Consider the following 17023-nt stretch of genomic DNA (forward strand, 5'->3'; position numbering starts at 1 on the left):
CCTCCTGGGCCTTCTGGGTTCAGTGGGGATGAGGTGATGGATGACACTTCACAGAGAGGAGACACCATTCCGGATGCAAACCACTGTTTTGTTTTGTTTTGTCGGTCATGGGTCTCGAACTCTGGGCCTGGGCACTGTCCCTACGCTCTTTAGCTCAAGGTGAGCACTCTACCACTTGAGCCACAGCGCTACTTCTGATTTTCTGGTGGTTTATTGGAGATAAGAGTCTCGCAAACTTTCCTGCCCAGGATGGCTTTGAACCACGATCCTCAGATCTCAGCCTGCTGAGTAGCTAGGATGACAGGCATGAGCCACTGGAGCCTGGCACATACAGCGTTTTGAGCAAGAGGAGGGAGGGACCAGATTCAGAAGTTTGAGCCTGGCCCCCACCCATGGACTCTTCCCCCCAGCCCTGCCCCACCCCATGGCTGTCCTGTGCATGGCATGGTTTGCTTCCATGTCCTCTTCCTAATCTGTATCCGAGGTATCTTGGTTCCCCAGCCCCTTCTAGGACTCCGGTGGGCTTCCAGGATGCAGGGTGCTGTAGAGACAAGGTGCTGTGTGCTGAGTGCTAGTGCCACCCGCAGGGGTGAGCGCAGCCCTGCAGCAGCCCTGACACTGCAGAGCGAGCTTATTTGCACAACTTGCATCAGGAGCTGACACCCTCCTGTGTGCCTGAGCAGGTTCAGGGCAGATTTTGCCACGGAGAAAGGGAGGGGGGCTTAGGGTTATCAGAGGAGTCAGGACTCTGCGGCCTGGCCCTCGCTTAGGCCCTTGTTTAGGGGGTTCTGAGGTGAGCAGGGCTGTGGCGGGCATCTATGGCTGGGCAGACTGCTGTGTGCCCCACTCCTGTGGTTGCTGTGTGTGTGGTTAAAAGCTGGGGTTCGGAGCCAGGCACTAGTGGTTCGTTCCTGTAATCCTAGCTACTCAGGAGGCTGAGATCTGAGGTTCAAAGCCAGCCTGGGCCGGAAAGTCCGTGAGACTCTGATCATCAGTTAACCACCAGAAAACCAGAAGTGCTGCTGTGGCTCAAACTGGTAGAGTGCTCGCCTAGAGCCAAAGAAGGGACAGCGCCCAGTTCTTGAGTTCACATGACTGACCAAAATAAAAAGAGTGCAAGGCCCTGAGTTCAAGTCCTAGCATCAGCACAAGCAAGCAGGGGCTCAGGACAAAGCGTGGCAGACTCATGGGTGCCCGTGGCAGCCGCTGCGCCTCAAGTGTCGGTCTGCGGAGGGCTGAGAAAGGACGAAGGGAGGCAAGGGGGGAGGGGCTCGGCCCTGAGATGGGAGCCGTGGGGAGGGCAGGCTGGACAGACCCCAGGAGTGGGTCCCGCAGGGCTTCCCGGACCTCAGCCCCACACGCCCGCACCTCCGGTCCCCTGCAGGTGGCCAAGCTGAAGGCCAGGCTGGCGCTGGTGGAGGAATGGCTGCAGGGGTCTGACTGCAGCAGTCCCTGGGAGCCCCTAGACATTCTTCAGGAGGAGACCCCGCGGGGGGACGCCTACCAGCGCCACCTGCTGCCAGGTACGAGGGTAGCAGCGCGGGAGGCCGGGGAGCTGCCTGGGGAACTGGAGGCTTGCACGGCGCTCAGTCTTTTTTTGGGGGGGCCAGCCCTGGGGTTTGAACTCAGGGCCTGGGTGCTGACCCTGAGCTTTTCTTTCTTTTTTTTTTTTTTTTTGGGTCCGGTCATGGGGCCTGAACTCTGGGCCTGGGCGCTGTCCCTCAGCTCTTCAGCTCAAGGCTAGCGCTCTACCACTTGAGCCACAGCGCCACTTCCGGCTTTTTTCTTTTTGCTTATGTGGTGCTGAGGAATCGAACCCAGGGCCTCATGCATGCAAGGCAAGCGCTCTACCACTGAGCCACCTTCCCAGCCCCCTGAGCTTTTCTTTTACCCAAGGCTGGTGCTGTAGCACTGAGCGGTCCCTGGAGGCCTCTCTGAGAGCTGGCTATTTTGAGATAAGGTCTCCCTTCTTGTGCATGCCTGGACTGCAGTCGCCTGTTTTAAGCTTCTGTCATAGCTGGGGTGGCAGGTGGGCCCTGCCACACCCAGCTTGCTCGATTGAGAGGGAGTTTTGCAGACTTTCCTACCTGGCTGGCCTTGAGCTGCTCGCTTCCTGTTCTCAGCTTTCTACAAATCTAAGATGATGGTCAGGCCCCATGGTCGAGACGGGATCTCTCACATGTCTGCATCACTGGCCTCAAACTGTGGGCCTCTTATCAGCAGCCTCCCAAGAGCTAGGATGACAGGCTTGAGCCAGAATAGGCAAATCTGTAGACAAACAGTGGATGAGGAGTTGCTGGGGGCTGGATGGGTTAAAGGGAAATGGAGGGATGCTGGAAACGAAACAGATGCTGGGGTTTAGGGATAATAAACATGTTCTAATAATAACAATAAATAATAATAATAAACATGCGATTCTGGAAAGGTACAGAAACCACTGAATGGCACAGCTGGTGCGTCACTCCAGGGGCGGGCGGGGCCCAGGGGCATTGTTCAGAGTCTCCGCTGCTCTGTGACCCAGGCTGTGGTGCTTTTCCGCAGGGGCCCGGGAAGCCTTTCTGCACCAGATGACCGGCCTGGGGCGAGCTGTGAAGGCCGCAGGGGAGCAGCTGCGGGTGCTGGACACGAGCGCCCGCTGCGATGGGACTGGCGACGGGAAGACCTGCAGCCAGCTGGCTGACCTCAGGGTGGTGCTGGCGTCCTCCGAGGAGGAGATTCTGCAGGCAGCCTCCGTGCTCACCTACCTGGTACCCGGGCCCCAGGCCCTCTGAGCCCAGGCGCAGATCCTGGCCTGGCCCTGCCCTTGACCTGCTGACCTCGGGGTGCCTGGCCCTTTAGGGGAGACCTAGTGTCCCCTTCAAGCAGGGGAGGGGGAAGGGGGTGGAGAAGGTCTCACGGGCGTCCCTCCCTGGCTGATGAAGGCCTTGTGTACAGACAGAGCTCGTTAGCCGCAGCCCGCGAAGGCCCAGTGACTTTCTCTACATGCCCAGCTCCAAACCCACTTGGTGGCTAGTGTGGCATCATGTAAAATTCCTGGCACCTCCCGATTCTGCCCAGTGTAGCCAGCTGTGGCCTGACCTTCGAGGCTGGGCTTCAGCCCTCACCACCCGCCCACCCCCCCCACCCCGCATCCTTACAGGTGAGGCTCCCGGAAGGGCCTGGCCACCCCACCAACTGGAGCCACCTGGCCACAGAGGCACGGGCCTTCGCCAGGAGGTGAGCCCCGGGGCGGGGCGGGGCAGGCCCTGCCCCTCACTCCCCAGGGAGATCTCAGAGGGGCTTCAGGGTGACCAGCAGCCCACAGGAGCTGCCCAGTGGGGCACAGATGTCAGGGGAAGCGGGCGTAGAGGTGGAGGCCCAGGCTCCTGAGCACCAACGGCATCTGCGCTTCTGATTGCCTTTCCAAAATCACAGCTTTAGGAGGCCGGGAAGGTGGCTCAGTGGTAGAGCGCTTACCTGGCATGCCTGAGGCCCTGGGTTCGATTCCACAGCACCACATAAGCAAAAAAAGCTGGAAGTGGCACTGTGGCTCAACTGGTAGAGCGCTAGCCTTGAGCTGAAGAGCTGAGGGACAGCGCCCAGGCCCAGAGTTCAGGCCTCCGACAGACATAAACAAAAATCACAGCTTTAAGCTGGTCACCCATGGCTTGTGCCTGGAATCCTAGCCACTTAGAGGCTGAGCTCTAAGGATCATGTTTCAAAGCCAGCCCAAAAGAATAGTCTAGGGGACCCTTATCTTCAATTAACTACCAAAAAGCCAGAAGTAGAGGTATGACTCAAGTGGTAGAGCTCCAGCCTTGAGCAAAAGAGCTAAGCCAGAGCATAATACCCTGGATTCAGGCCCCAGTGCCAGTAAGAGCGTGCACACATGCACACGCGCGCACACACACACACACACACACACACACACACACAGAAAGAAATGATAGAAAGGCTCGTCCACATTGTAGCGTACATGAGTACTTTGTTCCTTCTTCTGGCTATATAATATTCCAACCTATGAATGTAGCTCATTTTGTTTCCCCTGTCATCCAGAAGTCGATGTTTAGGTTGTTTTTATCCACTGCCTATGAGGGTTGGAGGCATAGCTCAGGTGATAGAGCACCAAACAATGAGCAAAATTATTAGATCAAGAGTTTGAGTCTCAGTCTTAGACAAAAAGAAAAGGAAGCAAGCAATTTTTATCTTCACCTCTAGGAACTTCACAGTCATTTTACAGATGAGGGAACTGGCTCAGAGATGTCAGGTGTCTTGCTTGAGGATGCACAGCTTTGAAGTGATAGAGTCAGGACCGCCCCCTCCCCGTGCGGCTCTCTTGGCCGCTCTCCCGCACTGTACATGAGAGTGACCTTAAGATCTGTTGGCCCAGCTGTGATGCCTTCAGGGGTGGTGAAAGCCTTGCCTGTCCCCGTGCTGGGACAGAGGAGGGCTGTGGGCGGCCCCGGCCGGTCCCCGCCATGTGGCAGGCAGAAGGGAGGCTGTCCAGAGGAGGCCCGTGGAGCGGGGTGCGGCCCGGGCTCTCGGTGAGGCTTGGGGTGACTCACAGCCACAGGGACACTGCGGCCCAGGCGGGGGCCGCCGCGCAGCGCGCCCTGCTGGCCTCCGACACCAGCGCCCTGCTGCTCTGGAGCCTGGTGGACGATCGCGAGGCCCTGGAGGCCCGGCGGGAGCTGGAGGACAGGTGAGGCCTCCCCAGGAGAGGGTGGAGGCTTGGGGTCACCCTGCAGAGCTCATGGGGCCCAGCCAGCAGCTGCCGGTCCTACAGCCAGCTTCCCGTGAGCCCCGACGATCGGGGTGCCGGACATCTACGGCACAGTCCCAGTGAGAGCATGGCGTCCCGGGATGGAAGGGCTGAGAATGATCCAGAGCAGCGTGCCTCCTCCCTCTGCCCCCTGGCGGTCCTGTGTCTCCCCTCCCAGACCCGCACCCCCATGGCCGCCTTCTCTGCTCTGGAGGGCTTCCTCAGTTCAGAGGCCAGCGATGCCCACAGCATTGAGAGAGTCTGATTGGCCCTCTGGGATTGCATGTCCATGGGGCAGGGACTGGGCCGGGCCTGCTGTGGACAACTGGACAGCACAGGGGACACACCCTGCTTGAACCCCTGCTTGAACCGAGGGCTGAAGGGCCCAGCAGGGTCACGCAGCCAGGGCAAGCTCCGCCATCAGCTAGTGATTACGACATGGCTGAGGTCACCAGCAAGGGCCTGGGCACGTCCCCCCCCCCCCCCTGGCCACTGGGCCTCCCGTTTGCTGCCCTGCCCATCCTGACCTCTGACCTCTGTTGCTTCCCAGGTACCAGGAGGTCCAGGCGGCCCAGCACGCACTGGACACAGCTGTGGCGGAGGTGCTGCCCGAAGCTAAGCGGGTGCTAGCCACAGTACAGCACCTCACAGTTGATACGGCTCTACACCTGGCCTTGCTGGCTGCCCCCGGGGTGCCGGTCAGTTGGAAATCCTCAGAGATCTGCATGACGCAGGGTGGGGGTTCTAGCAGCTGCGGGAGAGCCCCCCACCTCCCGCCTCCAAATTAGAATTGCTCATTTTAATGACAGGCCGCTCTGGCCCCTTCTCTGTCCCGGTGACATTAGCAAGGATGCCAGAGGGACGGATGCTGAAGTCCCAGCTCTGTGACCGTGGCCCGAGCCACAGTGACCTTGTGGGCATCAGGGACCTCACTCACCAATGAGGCTGAGCTGCTCCAAAGACACAGGGCTCATCCTGTCAGTGGTTTAACCTGAAATCCCCACGCTTAGAGACTCCGCCGTGGGGGAGCCCTAGGCTGGCTGGAGCGGGGGGTGCTAGGCTGGCTGGGGGTGCAGCTCCACGGCAGAGCGTGTGCTGAGTGAGCACCGGCTGCTGGTCCCATCCCTGGCAGTGGAAAACCAAACGCGGCAAGCTTAACCAAATGCATTCGGGACGCAGCTAGCATGGAGAGTGCAGCTCACAGGCAGATTTTTGCACGGTTCCACACTTCCAGAGTGTAGGAAATTCTGATTGTGAAGAGCATGTGCCAGGGTTTCTCGGGAGGGAGACAGAGGAAATACGGGTTAGGCAGATTGGCTGGAGTGGCCCCAGGCCACCTAGAATTGATGAGGCTGAGCCTCCCAGCACAGCACCCCGCTACATGCAGCCACAGCCTCCCCGTCTGCCCCTCGGAGGTGCCGGGGAGCATAAGGAAGTTGTCCAAGTCTGACAGAAATGGGGATTTGGCCCCCAGGACTTGTCTGAGCCCATGCCACATTCTCCCCCCCCAGCCTCAGAAGTCACCAGCCAGAGAGCTGGGGTTGAAAGTTCGGGCCTTAGAGCGAGCAGCCACCAAGCGGGTAGAAGCCTTGCAGGCCTCGGCTCGCGCGGCCCTGCAGAAGACGGAGCCGCTCACACGGGTCAGCTCAGGTCCTTTTCTTCTTTACTGTTTGTTTATTTCTTGTTTGTTTGGTTGGTGGGTTTTGCCCCTGTTGGGTTTTGAACTCAGGTCCTCATTCTTTTGTGTTTTTTTTTGGTCTGGTCGTGGGGCCTGAACTCTGGGCCTGGGCACTGTCCCTCAGCTCTTCAGCTCAAGGCTAGCACTCTACCACTTGAGCCACAGCGCCACTTCCAGCTTTTTTCTTTTTGCTTAAGTGGTGCTGAGGAATCGAACCCAGGGCCTCATGCATGCAAGGCAAGTGCTCTACCACTGAGCCACCTTCCCAGCCCATCAGGTCCTCATTCTTTTGAATGACTCTTTCCTCTCAAGGCTAGCTCTCTACCATAGCCAAACTTCCGGCTTTTTGATAGTTAGCTGGAGATAAGAGTCTTTCCTGCTGTGGCTGGCTTTGAACTGCAATCCTCAGATCTCAGCCCCCTAGGTAGCTAGGATTACAGGCAGAAGCATCAGCAGCTTTGTCTTTGAAACTGACACCAGGAGGCAGCAGGGGCTGCCCCAGAAGAGGATCTGGGCTCAGAGGTCAGGGCAAAGCCAGGAACGAGCTCTCTCTATTTCTTTTTTTTTTTTGGTCCAGTCGTGGGGCCTGAACTCTGGGCCTGGGCGCTGTCCCTCAGCTCTTCAGCTCAAGGCTAGCACTCTACCACTTGAGCCACAGTGCCACTTCCAGCTTTTTTCTTTTTGCTTAAGTGGTGCTGAGGAATACAACCCAGGGCCTCATGCATGCAAGGCAAGCGCTCTACCACTGAGCCACCTTCCCAGCCCAGCTCTCTCTATTTCTTCCCAAACTCTAGAAAACCTAAGAGGACCAGGCGCTGGTGGCTCACGCCTATAATCCCTAGCTACTCAGGAAGCTGAGATCTGAGGATCACGATTCAAAGCCAGCCCAGGCAGGAGTGTCTGTGTGACTCTTACCTCCTGTTAACTACCAGACAACCTGGAGTGGCACTGTGGTTCTAGTGGTAGAGCACTCGCCTTGAGTTAAGAGCTCAGGGACGGAGCTGGGAAGGTGGCTCAGTGGTAGAGCGCTTGCCTTGCATGCAGGAGGCCCTGGGTTCAATTCCTCAGCACCACATAAGCAAAAAGAAAAAAGCCGGAAGTGGCGCTGTGGCTCAAGTGGTAGAGTACTAGCCTTGAACTGAAGAGCTGAGGGACAGTGCCCAGGCCCAGAGTTCAAGCCCCATGACCGACAAAAAACAAAACAAAACTTCAGAGGACAGACAGGTGGACAGGTAGCTGGGTGGATAGGACCCAGGCCCTGACCCATCTTAGGATCGGCGTGAAGTGACACAGCCTGGTGTTCACAGTTGAGGAGAGACCCCTGTTAGATGATTAGACTTTGCCAGAGAGCCACGCAGACATCCAGGTGCAGAGAACAAAGAAAGTTTATTGCTGGGAAGGGGACCGGCAAGACCCCTTCTCACAGGGAGGAATGAGAAGCAGCGCAGGCTATTGTCTGGGGTGACCTACATTACCTAGGAGGTCTAGGAGGGGCTGGAAGGGGCTAGGAGGCGGAGACCCTGGTGTGGACGCATGGGCCAGGGGCTTCATCATGGTGGACTAGGATTTATGGCTGCTGCCCAAATAGTAGACAAGGGTCCTGCAGCTGCCCAGAGCTGAAGGTCACTCTAAGGGGCTCTTGCTGCCTTCAGTGGTGGAAGCTGCCCCAGAGAAGTGCCATCCCGAGGTAAAGGGGGCTGGCGGCTGTGATTTATTGCCTTTACTACAGGGGCCTGGTGTTGCCTAGGAAGGGAGCGTGCCAAGCTGTGGGGAGGGGAAGGGGACTAAGCTATGGGAAAGAAGCGCATTGGGCTAACAACCCCTGTATAGTCGGGGATCGGGGAGAATAGCACAGGGATTGGATATGGGACAGTCTCTCCTTCCCTTCTTAAAGCAATTTCCCGACAGGTTGCATTGTTCTGTTTTTTGCATTTTTTTGTTTTGTTTTGTTTTTGTCGGTGGTGGGGCCCGAACTCTGGGCCTGGGCGCTGTCCCTCAGCTCTTCAGCTCAAGGCTAGCGCTCTACCACTTGAGCCACAGCGCTACTTCCAGTTTTCTGGTAGTTTACTGGAGCTAAGAGTCTCATGGCTGTAGCTCAAGTGGTAGAGCGCTAGCCTTGAGCTGAAGAGCTGAGGGACAGCGCCCAGGCCCAGAGTTCAGGCCCCACGACCGCCAACAACAAAAGCCTGTCCTGGCACGTGGTGGCATGGGGCCGCTGTCTCCCTGAGGAGGGGCCGGCTAGCCTGGGCGGGCCCCGGGGCTCCTTCTGCCTCTGAGCTGCTATGGGACGGGTCTTCTTGGTAGAGACTTAGGGATTTGAACTCACATAGCGAGACACTCCAGGTGGTAACTGGTAGCGGGCCCCTGCTTTCTTCCCTCCAGCTGCGCCAGGAGGCCACAGCGGCCCTGACCCGCGCGTCCGCAGCGGTCCATGCCGCCACAGTGACCGTCACCGGAGCCAGGACCCTGCTGGCTGACCTGGAAGGTATTGGTGCTTCCCTGGGGCTGTGGGCTGTGGGCTGCATGAGCCTGGGCCCCCTGGCACACCCTGGCTCTAGGGTTCAGTTACAGAGCACCTTTGGGGGACTGGCCCCCAGCACCTCCAGACCACGCGCAGAGCCCCTGGGGACCCTTGGGAAGAGAAGTCACAGTGCCGCTGTCCACACTCAGACGAGCCCCTGCTGGCTGGGAGCTCGGTTCCCTGAGCAAATATGGCCTCCTGACTCCTTTAGAAAGCAGCTCGGGCTGTTCTGAGCTGTCCTTCCATGTTCTAGATGGAAATGAGCCGCTTTGGTCCTGCTCCATAATCCACACCAAGAGTAACCTCCAACCACAAACCCACACCCCCTCCTCCCCTCCACCCGGCTTCCCAGACACCTTCTCCTCTGCCAGCTCCCAGATGCCACATAAAAATATGGAGCCGAGGCTCACGCCTGTAATCCTAGCTACTCAGAAGGCTGAGATCTGAGATCGAGGTTCAAGGCCAGCCTGGGAAAGTCCCCATGATACTTTTTTTTTTTTTTTTTTTTGTCGGTCGTGGGGCTTGAACTCTGGGCTTGGGCACTGTCCCTCTGTTCTTCAGCTCAAGGCAAGCGCTCTACCACTTGAGCCACAGCACCACTTCCAGTTTTCTAGTGGTTTATTGGAGATAAGAGTCTCACAGACTTTCTTGCCCGGACTGGCTTTGAACCGAGATCCTCAGATCTCTGCCTCCTGAATAGCTAGGATCACAGGTGTGAGCCACCGGCGCCCGGCTTCCCCATGATACTTTTATCTCCAATGAACCACTCAGAAAACCGTAAGTATGGCTGTAGCTCAAGTGGTAGAGCGCTAGCTTTGAGCTGAAGAGCTGAGGGACAGCACCCAGGCCCAGAGTTCAAGTCTTATGACCGACCAAAAAAAAAGAGAGAATGCCAAGAGCTGAGAATGTGGCTTAGCCGTAGAGTGCTTGCTTAGCCCTGGGTTCAATTCTTCAGCACCACATACACAGAAACGGCCAGAAGTGGTGCTGTGGCTCAGTGGGTAGAGTGCTAGCTTTGAGCAAAAACAGATGCTCAGGGACAGTGCCTAGGCCCTGAGTTCAAGTCCCAGGACTGGTAAAAAAAAAAAATAGAGCCAAATAGAATGTGGTGGTGCCTACCTTTAATCCCAGCACTTAGGAGACAAGAGGATGACAAGTTCTAGGCTGGCCTGGGTCTTCTGTGGAGTTTTCTGACTTTAATAGGTGATAAGCATATTACGTAGGCCTTGCATATTGCCTGTCATGCGTTTTACTGTATGTGCCCTTGGAATACAGTGAGCATAGTGTCACGGTTCTCCGGGGGCATTGCAGGAATGAAGCCGCGGTTTCCACAGCCCCGGGACCGGGCCACACTGCAGAGGAAAGCAAGTGTGGTCCGGGGCAGGGTCCTCGCAGACACAAAAAAGAAGACCAAGCAGGCAGAGAGGATGCTGGGAAATGCGGCATCTCTCTCCTCCAGCGCCAGGAAGAAGAGCAGAGAAGCGGAGCTGCTGGCGAAGGACAACGCCAAGGTCAGGGGCAGGGCGACAGCCAAGGCCACATCTTCCTGCGTTCCAGGCCATAGAAGGACTGTCACTTAACATCTGCCCTCCTGTAGCTTCAGCACCCTGAGATCCGCCCCCACCCAGTGACCAGGGCTATGGCTAGGGTCTCCACTGGCAGCTCATGAACTAGTGCCATTGCTGTCCTCATAGAACACAGTGGACACACAGGCCCAGCTAAGTTTAGCTTTATTAGCAAAACCTTTCCTTCCTTCCTTCCTTCCTTCCTTCCTTCCTTCCTTCCTTCCTTCCTTCCTTTCTTCCTTCTTTCCTTCCTTCCTTCCTTCCTCCTTTTTTCTTTTTTTTCTGATAGTCCTGGGGCTTGAATTCAGGGCCTGGGCACTGTCCCTGAGCTTTTTTTTTTTTTAATGTATATTTTATATTTTTCTATTGTAAAGATCCTGTACAAAGAGGTTACAGTTACAAGAGTAAGGTAATGAGTACATTTCTATCAAGCATTGTTACTCCCTCCTTTATTTACCCCTACCATCCATCCCCTCCCCCCCCCACCCTGGGCTTTTTTTTTTTGGGTCCGGTCATGGGGTCTGAGCTCTGGGCCTGGGCTGGCTTTGAACCACAGTCCTCAGATCTCAGCCTCCTGAGTAGCTAGGATTACAGGCGTGAGCCACCCATGCCGGACTTTTCCTTTTTTTTTTTTTTTTAGCTTACATTAGTTATACATAAACTTCTAGTTTTTTGTTGTTGTTGTTTTCTTCTCCTTTCCCCTTCCCTCCCTTCTTCTTTCCTTCCTTCCTTCTTTCCCTCCTCTCCTTCCCATGGTACCGGGCTTTGAACTTGGAGCTCTACACTTGAGTCACACCTCCAGCCCTTTTTACTTTTAGGTTAATTTTCAGATAGGTCCTGGCTTTTTTTTTGCCCGGGCCAGCCTCAGACTACACCCATGCCTCCGTTGTAGCTGGGGCCACAGGCGTGAGCCTGTGTCCAGTCCAGGCTTTTCTCCCAGCCCTGTTGCTGGCTGTGTTACCCCAAGTGAGTTGTCTTTATGCTTGTCTAGATTTTGAATAGGCTGTGTGTGTGTGTGTGTGTGTGTGTGTGTGTGTGTGTGTGTGTGAGAGAGAATATTGGGGCTTGAGCTCAGGGCTAGGGTGTTAGTGCCTTAACTTTACTGTTCAAGGCTCCACTTTCAGCTTTTTGCTGATTAATTGGAGATAAATAGGCGCTGGTGACTCACACTTGTCATCCTAACTACTCAGGAGGCTGAGATCTGAGGATCAAGGTTCACAGTCTGCCTAGGTGGGAAAATCCATGAAACCTGTATCTCTAATTAACCACCAGAAAACTGGAAGTGGAGCTGTGGTTCAAAGTGGTAGCACACTAGCCTTGAGCAGAAAAGCTCAGAGACAGCACCCAGACACTGAGTTCAAACCCATGACCTACAAGAGAGAATGGGAAGGTGCCTCAGTGGTAGAGCGCTTGCCTTGCACGCCTGAGGCCCTGGGTTCCATTCCTCAGCACCACATAAGCAAAAAGAAAAAAGCCGGAAGTGGTGCTGTGGCTCCAGTGGTAGAGCGCTAGCCTTGAGCTGAAGAGCTGAGGGACAGCGCCCAGGCCCAGAGTTCAGGCCCCACGACCGGACCAAAAAAAAAAAAAAGAAAGAGAAGAGGCAGAGAGAGACTCTTAGGACTTTCCTACTTAGGCTGCCTTCAGACCATGATCCTCAGATCTCAGCCTCCTGAGCAGCTAGGATTATAGGCGTGAACGATCAGCACCAGGCAAAATAGCAAGATTTCAAGATGCCCTGGACTTGCTTTCTTGTCCTGCCACTCACACTTTGGCTCTTCTATGCCCTTGTGCCTCAGTTTCCCCATCTGGAAAAGAAGTGGAATTTCTCCTCTAGAAAAAATTGCAGATTGATGCCCAGGGCATGTTGTTTGTACATGAGGAAGACTGAATGAACAAATGAATGAATGAGTGAACGCGGGCAGACGACTGCTCGCCCTTGTTGCCTTCAGTGCATTCCCTCCAGAAGGACTTGCTCTGCTCTCCGTCCTCGCAGCTTTCCAAGGCCGTGCTGAGGGCGGGGAAGCGAGGGCAGCGCCGGGCGGGTGGGCTGGCCAGCCAGGCGCAGGCCACCCTCCAGCAGGCCTCTCGGCTGGCGAGAATCTCCGGAGCTCGTCGACGGGAGCTGGAGGCAGCTGAGCAGGTAGGTGTGCCAGGGCCCTGTGCCAGTGCCCCCGTGCCTGGCAGCCAGGCGGGTGCCGCTCAAGCTGCCCCTTCCCTCCCAGGTGAGTGCAGGGCTGAGCTCTCTGGAGCGCCACATCCGGGCATCGCACGTCTCCCTGGAGAAGGACATCAAGGCCTTATCCGAGCTGCTGGCCAGGCTGGGTAAGGCTGAGACCCAGACCCAGATCCCAAGTCCCTGGGTCTCCTTCTCTGCCCACATCCATGGCTCCCTACCCATCCTATGGTCAAGTGGAGCCAGACCCTGCACATAGCAGGCAGTGTCTAAAATGAATTCCCTTGGAATAACTTTGTCTGTTTGTCTGGGGCTTGAATTGATAACCTGGCACTGTCTCTTAGCTCTTTCACTCACGGCTAATGCTCTAGTGCTTGAGCCTCAGCTCTACTTATGGCCTTTGGGTGTTTAATTGAAGATAAGAATCTCTCAGGGGCTGGGAAGGTGGCTCCGTGGTAAGAGTGCTTGCCTAGCATGCATGAAGCCCTGGGTCAATTCCTCAGTACCACATACACAGAAAAAGCTGGAAATGGCATGGTGGTTCAAGTGGTAGAATGCTAGCTTTGGACTAAAAGAAGCTCAGGGACAGTGTCTAGGCCTTGAGTTCAAGCCCCAGGACTGGCAAAGAAAAAAAAAAGTCTCCTAGAGCCAGGCACTAGGGGCTCACACCTGTTATTCTAGCTACTCAGGAGGCTGAGATCTGAGGCCTAGGGTCCCAAGCCAGCCTGGGCAGGAAAGTCCATGAGACCCTTATGTTTGATTAAATAGCCTAAAGCTAGAAGTAAAGCAGTTGTTCAAATAGTAGAGCACCAGCATTGAGGGAAAAAGTTAAGGGACCGCACTCAATCCCTGAGTTCAAGCCCCAGTACTGGCACACACACACACACACACACACACACACACACACGTACAAAAATCTACAAAATACCAGGAACAGCATCTACAGAAGTGACTAGCCCCCCACAGGGGCAGTTCCAAAATCTGTACATGAGCCCACAGGGAATTGGGGTCCTGATGCTGTTGGGGTGTGCGTGCGTGCACGCGTGCGTGTGTGTGTCTGTCTCTCTGTCTGTCTAGCTGCTTGAGCTACACCTCCACTTCTGACTTTCTTGGTGGTTCACTGGAGATAAGAGTCTCACAGATTTTCCTGCCTGGGCTGGCTTTGATCTGCGATCCTCAGATCTGAGCCTCCTGAGTAGCTGAGATTACAGGCGTGAGCCACTGGTGCCCTGCTGAACTTGACTTCTACTGAGGCTGTTTGTGCTCCACTGCAGGGTCACTGGACACAGACCAAGCCCCTTCCCAGGCCTTGAACGAGACCCAGCGGGCACTTGACAGCCTGAGGATGCAGCTGGGCTCCCAAGGGGCCCTGCACAGGAGGCTGCAGCAGCTGGAGCAGGAGTCTGAGCAGCAAAAGCAGCAGATCCAGGACTTTGAGAGCGACCTGACTGAGATCCGGGCTGACAAACAGAACTTGGAGGCCATTCTGCACAGCCTGCCTGAGCCCTGTTCCAGCTGGCAGTGAGGACCCCAGGCCCCTTGCGTATGCTCCTCCCCGAGGTGTGTGTGGACATGGCGCCGTCAGAACTGGCAAGCCAGGGGCCCCGAGTGAATGCTCACACCCCCTTCTCAAAGTGTGCAGATCTCCCTGGCTGCCCTGTGTGTGAAGCCCTTGTGGTGTGCGCTCTGCAGGCCCACACATACGCATGTGAGTGTGTGGGAGGGGGAACACATATGTGCATGCTCCCGCAACGGGCCACAGCTGTGTGCTGGGCGCCCTGTGCCTGCCGGACGGACCCTGTGCTGTTAAATTCTCTACAGTGCTGAAGCTCTGAGCAGGGGCCCAGGCAGCCTGGGCATCTGGGAGGCTGAGGGGCAGGGGCCCTCGTCACTGAGGGTCCCAGTGGCCCAGCTGGCCTACTGCTTCCGGGAGCACAGATCACATGGAAGCCATGGCCAGCGGGGCCAGTGCCTGAGGGAGCAGACAGACCAGACAATCCAAGGGCCCGGGAGGGTTCTCAGTGGGGGCATCAGCGATTCCGGGGCTCCGGCCGCCAGAGCACGCCTGCTAGGCCATTGGGGCAAGGTCCGCTCCTGGCAGGGGTGTCTTCTTTCTCCACCTTCTTCCCAGGATCTGAGTGTGCAGCAGACTGACTTACTGAAGCCACTTTCTGCCCTGGCCCCAGGCCCCTTCCATCCGGTGACCTGCTCGAAGAAGCCAGGCTCCCGGGGGTCTGGAGGGGCCTGAGAGAGGCCACCAGGAGCAACCCTATGCCCCCTGCTGACCCAGCCAGCCTTGGATGGACACTTCCTGAACTGGTCCTGTTGCCTCACCTGCCACCAAGGCAGCCCCGGGGGCTGTGCAAGCCTGGCCGCCCTTCCCGTCTAACCTTGCCCGGGGAATGCTCCTGTGGCCAGGCCTGTGGTGGGGCCCTCTTCCAGGATTCCCCCTGCATTTCCTCCCGTGCTCTTCTCCCCTTTCCTGGGGCCTCTTCTAGCAGGCCAGGGCCTTGGCCTGGGTTGACAGGCCTCTCTGGACCCAGTTCCTCCCCTGAGTCCAGGGAGGGACAGGCAATGAAGAGGAAATAAAGGCTTCCTTTCTGAGGTGGGCGTTGTATCTGATCCTTCGCAGCTTTGGGTAGCCAGGGCCTTGGCTGTGGGTGCACACGGGACACACAGGTGAGCCAGAGATCCCTCTGGTCCCTACGGAGAGGGGTGGGGCCAAACCTGGATGGCTAGCAGACTCCACCCTCCTCGCAGCAAAGTCTCCACCCAGTACCTGCGTTACCTAGGCAACTGAGACACCTGGAAGAGGTCACATCTGCATCTGCTGAGGTCACATCTGAATTTGATGTGGCCACACCTTTCCCCGCCCATACCCTACATAAGGCCTAGCCCAGGCCCAGACTCTCTCTTTTTCTCTCTCTCTTCTTTTCTAGCTCTTGCTCTTCTTTTCTAGCTCTCTCTGCTCTGTCTGCTCTAGCTCTTTCCTCTCTCTTTCCCAGCCACGTGGAGTGCCAACCTTGCCTGGTCCCAGCAGGTCTACTGAATAAACCTACCCCTTACCTGAATACCACGTGCGTGGTGCAGTTCTTACTCGGCCACCTCTTTTTAAAAACCTAACACGATGTACTATACCATGTCTGCAGCTTGGCTGGGGTCCTGTGGCTACCGACACCCCCTTTCCCTCTTATATCCAGACTAAGTCTAGGTGCCAGAGGAGCCTGAGAGATGGGGTACAGAGAGGCCTTCAGCTGACCTCTGGAGACACAGGCTGGAAACAGTGACCAAAGCCTCAAGGCTGGGTGTGGTAGTTTATACCTGTAATCCCAGCATTCCAGAGGCACAAAGATAGAGGGTTTGAGGGCTGGTGCTCCGTAGTGAGATAATGTTGAGAAACAAAATAAAAACAAAAGTGCAGCATACTGTACTGCAAAGTGAAGCAGGGAGGGATCTGTCAGGAAGGCTTGGGGCTGGCCTTGAAGGGTGGGAACACAGAGGAGGGGACAGTTCAAACAAGAGGGTTGGCGGTGGCCCAGAGTTACCCACTGGGGGGCCTGGTCAGCCCAGGGAATGTTTGAAAGGTAGATCGTGGAGCATCTTCTGTCTGGAATCTTAGCCACAAGGCCAAATACTTCGTGAGTTGGATTGAGCAGAAAAGGGGAGTTGGTTGGGAGGGTCTCTCGGAAGCCTGGGAAAGGTGGCCAGGCCTTGGAGATAGCCTGGGGCCCAAGCTTGAGCCTCTGGGATGGAGGACTGCCTCTTCCTCTGCGTGCTCCCCCCAGAGGCTTGGCCTCCGCTCCCCTCTCCCTTTGCTGCAGTCTTTCCCTGAAGAGCTACTTCCTTTGTCTCACCTGCCCCCAGGCCCTGGGTTTATACGTCATCAGATCAAATGCCAGAAGCCAACTAGACACTCAGGCTGACCCCAAGCTCCCCAGGGGGAGGTGGTGTCCAGCTCTATTTAGGATGGTGTGCATCTTTGGGTCCCAGGTCATACAAAGAGAGTGACCTTTGCCTCCCCGGCTAACTAGTAGAGGACAGCGTTGGGAGAAGAGATGAAGGGGAGAGGCTTGGTAGATTTTTTAGGGCGAAGGTAGTCTATATTAGGATGTGAACTCAGGGCTTGACTGCTGTCCCTTAGTTCTTTCATTCAAGGCTGGTAGTGCTTTACCACTTGAACCACACTTCCACTCCAGTTTTTTTTTGTCGGTCGTGGGGCCTGAACTCTGGGCCTGGGCGCTGTCCCTTGCTCTTTAGCTCAAGGCTAGCACTCTACCACTAGAGCCATAGCGCCACTTCCAGCTTTTTCTACTTATGTGGCGCTGAGGAATTGAACCCAGGGCCT

General features: G+C 56.2%; 1 protein-coding gene across 1 annotated transcript in view; it reads left to right on the forward strand.

Annotated features, from left to right (window-relative positions):
- The window catches only part of Lamc3 (laminin subunit gamma 3), a 48989-nt gene extending 33703 nt beyond the window's left edge, over positions 1–15286 (forward strand). The window contains exons 18-29 of the mRNA XM_042680876.1: positions 1385–1523; positions 2542–2747; positions 3140–3216; positions 4547–4681; positions 5292–5439; positions 6253–6381; positions 8802–8904; positions 10252–10451; positions 12499–12645; positions 12728–12827; positions 13953–14238; positions 14810–15286. Of these exons, the coding sequence (XP_042536810.1) occupies positions 1385–1523; positions 2542–2747; positions 3140–3216; positions 4547–4681; positions 5292–5439; positions 6253–6381; positions 8802–8904; positions 10252–10451; positions 12499–12645; positions 12728–12827; positions 13953–14203 (1635 nt within the window). The 3' untranslated portion in view covers positions 14204–14238; positions 14810–15286. The remainder of the gene's footprint in view (positions 1–1384; positions 1524–2541; positions 2748–3139; positions 3217–4546; positions 4682–5291; positions 5440–6252; positions 6382–8801; positions 8905–10251; positions 10452–12498; positions 12646–12727; positions 12828–13952; positions 14239–14809) is intronic.
- Positions 15287–17023: the final 1737 nt, after the last annotated feature.

The sequence above is a fragment of the Dipodomys spectabilis genome, unplaced genomic scaffold, assembly GCF_019054845.1.
Source record: "Dipodomys spectabilis isolate Male_0828 unplaced genomic scaffold, ASM1905484v1 ptg000067l, whole genome shotgun sequence".
In the NCBI taxonomy this organism is placed as follows: Eukaryota; Metazoa; Chordata; class Mammalia; order Rodentia; family Heteromyidae; genus Dipodomys; species Dipodomys spectabilis.